The 6,279-nt window shown below is 51.6% G+C and overlaps 1 protein-coding gene across 1 annotated transcript; it reads right to left on the bottom strand.

Moving 5' to 3' along the window:
• Positions 1 to 1,621: 1,621 nt before the first annotated feature.
• Positions 1,622 to 3,346, bottom strand: LOC124681936. The gene is made up of 2 exons (XM_047216707.1): positions 3,019 to 3,346; positions 1,622 to 2,426 (listed from the first exon to the last, which is right to left on the bottom strand). Exons 1-2 carry the CDS (start codon positions 3,344 to 3,346, stop codon positions 1,753 to 1,755), a joined length of 1,002 nt encoding a protein of 333 aa, XP_047072663.1. The 3' UTR covers positions 1,622 to 1,752.
• Positions 3,347 to 6,279: the final 2,933 nt, after the last annotated feature.

Raw genomic sequence — 6,279 nt, 5'->3', positions numbered from 1 at the left:
GGTCGTATAAGATTTTCTTCCGCCTTATAATGCTCTTCGATGGAAGAAAATCCTATACGACCCAGGGTCGTACGCTCCCATCTGTGGACCAAGTCTTGCGTTTGACACCTTGCAAAAACAAATCTCAAGGCATCTGGCCACTTGTTCTCCAATTCCAATTACCAAATCCCCTTTTTCCCGTTCAGTTCTAGCAGTCTAGCATTGGCCTTGGTGCTGCCGCGATTCTCATGCTTGCTCACTGCTCTCACCCTTCGTCCACGGCCGCGCAACTCCGCTGGGCGACTACTTTCTCCGTAAGAGCGTCTCCAACATGCGCGCTAAAATGATCGCTCGGTAAGAGAAACTGTCGGCTTGGCGCGCGCGGACGCCCGCGCGGAGCTCCAGCGGACGCGGGGAAAAGGTGCGCGCTAAAAAATTGCTGCGCCCGCGCGTTTGCGCTATTCCGCGCGGAAACGTTGCCGTGTGCGCTGCCGCGCGCGGTATAAACGCGACACACGCGAACGCGTCCAACCGTCTGAACTTTCAACGCGCTGCCTTTCTCTCTCCCCACCGCTCTCCCTCCAGCCGACGCTCCGCCTCCGCGCCTCCGTCGACGCTCCACCTCCGCGCCTCCGTCGAGATGCCTTCTACGCGCGGAAGGAGGAGGAGAAGGCGGCGGCGAAGGCGAAGAAAAAGGCGAGCCGCGACAAGCGCCAGGCGGAGTCCGCGGCGAGGAAGGCGGCGAGGGCCGAGAAGGCGACGAGGAAGGAGGTGGAGAAGAAAAACGGCGCAGGACCGTCCACCATCATCCTCTCCTCCTCCTCCTCCTCCTTCGAGTGGACTTCGACGCCGGTGTCGGAGACTACTCCGAGCAGCCACTCGTCGGACTACGACTGGGAATCGGAGTAGGGTTAGACTAGTTTACAATAAAATGTCGCGATGTATCGTTGAACTTTTAATATATTTCCTATTTTTAATTAAAATTTCATGTTTTATTTGAATTGTTTGATTTATTTTGAATTGACAACGGTCGCAGTAGCCGTTCGGGCCGCGCCGCGCGCTGCAAAATGGCGCCCGCGGCGGAGGAGCACTTTTTCCGCTTGAGCAAGCGCGGCAAAATGCCGCTTCGGATGGGGCACCTGTCACCGTTGCGCGCTATGTGTTTACAGTGCGCTGGAACCTACTTATAGCGCACCGATTTTTCCAGCTCCTGTTGGAGATGCTCTAACTCCGTTGCGTTGGGGACGCCATCCCTCGCGGAACAACCGGTGTTCCAGCTAGCCACCCTCATCGGCGATGTTGCTCGCCGTGCTGCCAACGGACCGCCTCAAGCCCTCACCTGCTTGCCCCGCGGGCCGTGGTCAATATAACGTAGTGTTGCCTGCTAGGCTGCTACTATTTTCTTGGCAACATGGGAGGTTTCGAGCTCTTCTCTGCCCGCATGTGGTTTGAACAGATTTGACCTGGTGCCTTGAGATTCGTTCTTGCCAGATGTCAAACGCAGGGCTTGGTCCAGCCACCGGAGCATACGACCCAGGGTCGTATAAGATTTTCTTCCGCGATTCAGTACCCATATGAATTTGTTCAGAGAAAAAAGAAAACCCGTATCAGTCTCTCGTACTCTCTCCGTCGGACGAAGTTATTAGTGTTGTTCAGACGTAACAGCTCTCATATAAACATGAACACCATCATCTCCGATACAAGCCGATCTAAAATCCAAGAAGCCTAACTGTACACAGAGAATTCCCAATCCCTGGGGGAGGATGTCCGGTCCTACCAGTAGTAGTCATGGCCGTAAAGCAGGTCGGCGCCTCCCGTTTGATCATACATGCTCTGGAACGGCAGAGGCATGGTGCCGGCGGTGGCCATGTACTCCGGCGCCATCGCTGGCGGCAAAGTGCGTGCGCCCGCAGCGGCCGTACTGTCACCTGCCGCGATTGGAGAGGTGCGTCCCAACGAGGAGTAGTCGGAGGAGGAGGACGGCGAGTAGTAGGACGGGACGCCCTGGGCGTCGTGGTCGGCAACGTTGGAGTAGCGGCCGGTGAGTTCCTGCACGAGAGCGCGGAACTCCTCGGCGCTGGCCGTAAGTTTCATGGGGCTGGAGATGTACACTACCTTGATCCCCTTCCCGCCTCCTCCTCCTCCTCCTCCTCCTCCTCCTCCCCCTTTCCTCTTCCCATTGCTCTTGCCATGGTGGTGGCGCACCGGCGGCTTGGAGACGCCGTTGTGCTGCCCGTGGTGCACGCTCAGCTTGTCCATCTCAATAGTCTCGATCTGCTCCCCTGGATGGAGCAACGCGATCGATCGAGTAGACACGATCAGCAGAAAGTAAACGAAGCCAAGAAGAGCGCGGGCCTTGATGATGCGGTCGGAGTAATCAATCAACTGATTACCCAAGTTATGGGGTGCTTGAGATGTGGAGGTGAGTGGGATTTTGTTGCCGGGGCCTTATATAGGCTTGTGCCGCCACAAGATGACAATGGCCAGAGTGACGAATCTTGTTTCCAGATATTGCTGCGCTTCCGCGGCTGTGGATTGGCCTCTGCAAGTTCCCGGAATATGCCAAATACTGATAATTCGAATTGAGACACATGGGGCTTTGATTAACTTGGGGCCATCCAGACCAGTATCTCCACAGCAGGGTCATATAGGGGCGGACGGTTTCTTGTGAAAATTGGTAAGTTGATTGGACGTCCAGCGCAGGATAATTTTGAGATAGGGAGAGCCAGTGAAGGTTCCTGGAAAAAGGGGCGCCGGAGATAGTGACTGACATTGGACGTGCACATTTAGTTACTTAGAGCATCTTCAGCCGCGTTCTTAAAGCGTTGCAAACCGCTCTGGATTTAGCGTTTGGAGACAGTTTTTTTCGGGTCGTATTTGGGGACGTCGCTGCCGAACTGTGTCCCCCAAATAAAAATTGAGATTTTTTAAATTTAATCGAAAGCAGTCGAATCCATTCAAACTTGCTATATATTATATATTACATAGATTTGGAAGAAATTTGATGAAATTTAAACCTAAACCCTAATCTAGCAGTACTTGCGGTGCCCAGAGGCGTCGTAGTACCGGTGAAATTGTACATGCCATCGTCGATGATGTCCTGCTTGCCGTGCTTGTCAGGCTTGTCGACGGGCTCGTCCTTCACCGCGCCGCTGGGCCCAACTTCATCGTCGTCGGTGAGGTTGACAGGTGGCATCCCAGCGTCGCGGATGGACATGGCGATCGCCGCGTGGATGTCGCCCCTCCAGCGTCCTTGTCGTTCAAGGACGCCATGAACTCCGCGTGCAACCCTGAGCAGTCCTCGGGGTCGTCGCTGCTCGCGATGAGGCGATGCCCGCTCGTACTCCACCGGCTTGCTCGTCGTCATGCTCCTCCTTCACCTCCGGCTTTGGAGCGAGGAGGGCGCCGCCGGTGCGCCTCTGCTGCTGCCGCGCTGGCTCGCGGATGGTGATGCCGTTGCTGCCGCGCCTCCGAGACGCCGGCGGCGTTGCGTACTCGGGGCCCTCCTTCACCCCGCGCTTCGACACAGTGTCCGGCGTGGCGATGTGGGAGGAAGGCGCCGACCGTGCCGGACCCGAAGAAGAAGAGTTGGAGGAGGACGAGTACGTCCTCCTCGGTTGCCAGCGCGCCGAAGTCGGAGGAGATGGCGACGGAGAAGGTGGCATCTCCAGCCGCGGGGCGCCGTTGTGGATGCCGTCGACGACGACCGAGAGGGTGCGCACGCAAACACCCCAAAAAAGGGCGCGCCCCTCCTTGTTCCACGTGTTCCTCCGGCCGACAAGGCCGTCGGTGCTGTTCATATCGGCGTCGTACTGTGCCTGGAAGAAGTCCGCCCACCAGTCATCATTGTCGTTGGGGGCCAGGTGGGATCGGCACGTTTCTCGACGCTGAGGCGAGCGTATTAGGTCCTGATCGCATCCCTCCAGCGATCGGTTCCCGACGGTGACGGCGGGACGCTGATCCCGTTGACGGGTAGACGACGGGTTTTAGACTTCCGTGTCAATGACGCGCCGGCCCGCCACTCCCCACCTCGCTTCTCGCTGTATCCGGCCGCCCGAAACGTCTTCTGTGGACCGGGGACGGGCTCGGAGCGCCGGACATCGTATTAGGCCCCCGGACTGAAGGAGGCTTTGGGCGTATGACTGGAACCAAAATATATCTGGTGCTCCTAGAAATCCTTTAAGGACGCTTTAAAAAACGCGACTCGAGATGCTCTTTATGTTACTTCCTAAGTTGGTACACGCCGGGCGTATCTGCCGCCTTATGAACCCTACAGGATCTCTGCCAATCTTACAATTCCAGTCCACGTACGGCTCCACGGAGAATTTTTTCGTTTCACACCACGGCGATCTGGCTCTCCGATCAACGTGTGTATCACTGTTGTGTTTGTGCGTCGTAATGAAATGCACATGCACGTGCATCAGAGGATGAATTTTCCCGTGAGGAAAGTGCATGCTTTCAGATGAAGGGGATCCGAAACAAACATGAATTTTAATATATTATACAAAATAGCACCATCTTTCGGTAAAACTGCTTTTCTGATTGTGTAGCATCTCTCATGAATTTTTTTTATATGAAAATGTATATACATAAAAAGTTACATTCGGTTTCAACGGGCTAAGGCTATTTACGATTTTTAGATTCCTGAAAATCAAAAAGGAAAAAAGGAATTTTTTCAGGTTTAATATTTTGATGAAAAAATAAAAAATATTGTTTCAAGAATTATTATTAATTAAAAACAAAAATATGTTCATTGGTCTCTAGTCAAATAATTGTTTGGAATTCAAATAATAGAGAATTGTGATGTCATGGCCCAAGGGTTAATAGAATTGTTAGGGTACTATTTTTAACAAAGAATAACTCCTCTACCGGAAGCTCATCCGAAAAAATGAAAAAAAAAATAAGCGTGATGGGATAGGAGAAGTTTGAGAATGGGTGACCGAGTGAAAAGTTTGACTATTAATAACTAATTTAACCTAATATTAATCATACTTAGAGATTAAACTGTTAAGCAATTCAAAAAATTACCTAAAAAAAATTGAATTTCTTTAATATTTTTTTAATGATGCACATGTGCCGATGGCAGCAACATGCCGGAGAAAACGGCCGTTAGACATCAACGAGGCCACCTGCTCCTGTGTCGACGGCCTTGTTGTGTTGACGGCATGCCCTGTGTCGACGGCCAGAGTGGTTGTGCCGAGTCCTCGTAGTGCCGGCGGCCAGGTGCCAACGGCGGACGCCGGCACAGCCTATGCCAACAGCCAAAATATCCTATGCTGATGGCTTCTAGTCGTCGACGCGTTGACTATTTTCCTGTAGTGGATATATGAGAGTGGTTTTTGTTCGGTGCACAAAATCAATGCGTTTTGTTGTGAACCGATTTTTTTCAGATTTCCTGAACTTACTGAATTGTAATGAAACCTACCAGCACATATCTTAAAGCATGGAACATACAACATAGTGAATCTAACGACACAAATATGCAAGAGATGTCCCATGCACGTGACATATGCATTTCCCGGATATATATATGTGCTTTTTAGTGTCAGCTTTATATCTTGGCACGTAGTACTAGAACTTATCAGGCGCATGTAATAGGGCAACTCCAAGGTAGTGATTAAATGTATGATTTGTTCTGTTTAGGGTGCGGGGATGACACATTGACACGGGTGGACCAAATGTCCTAGCATTATCTGTGTGCGGTGTGTCATGCACCCAATGGCCTGACCCATCTCAACAAAATAGGACATTTAATAAAACTAGGATAATTATATATCACCATTAAAAACATAGTTAAACTACAAAATACCATAAATAAAAGCATTGATAAAAACCTAAACAACTAGGGTTTGCTGCTGGTGGCATAGAGGTCGTTGCGTCTTTGATCTTGATCACGACCAGTGGCGGGGCCATTGACGCCGCTGGTGGACACGCAGGCGCCGCAAGACCAGTGACCACAACTCCCATTGGAAGTACATCGGTGGAGTCAGCGGTTGCTGCCTGGTCATCATGGACGACTCGCAGAGCACCAAGCCAGATCTGGCCACCACCAGAGCTCCTCTAGCTCAGAGGCCTTGATGGCGGCCTGGAGTTTGACATCCTCCTCATGCTTCACGACCTCTGGGGAAAATCCTCCTCTTGAAATGGTGGCATTGGTTTCTATAAGTTCTTTCTCTATTGCATTTGCAGCTATGATGAAGAAACCAAGAAAAGTATTGGTTAACTTCATGTTTTGCGCTCTTTTTTGTGCATTTACGGCAATATTTCCCTTTCGTTTATCGTTTGTTGTACATATGTAAC

This window comes from Lolium rigidum, unplaced genomic scaffold (assembly GCF_022539505.1).
Source record: "Lolium rigidum isolate FL_2022 unplaced genomic scaffold, APGP_CSIRO_Lrig_0.1 contig_61821_1, whole genome shotgun sequence".
Classification (NCBI taxonomy): domain Eukaryota; kingdom Viridiplantae; phylum Streptophyta; class Magnoliopsida; order Poales; family Poaceae; genus Lolium; species Lolium rigidum.
The sequence above is the reverse complement of the archived record's forward strand: the minus strand, read 5'-3'. Positions and strand labels throughout refer to the sequence as shown.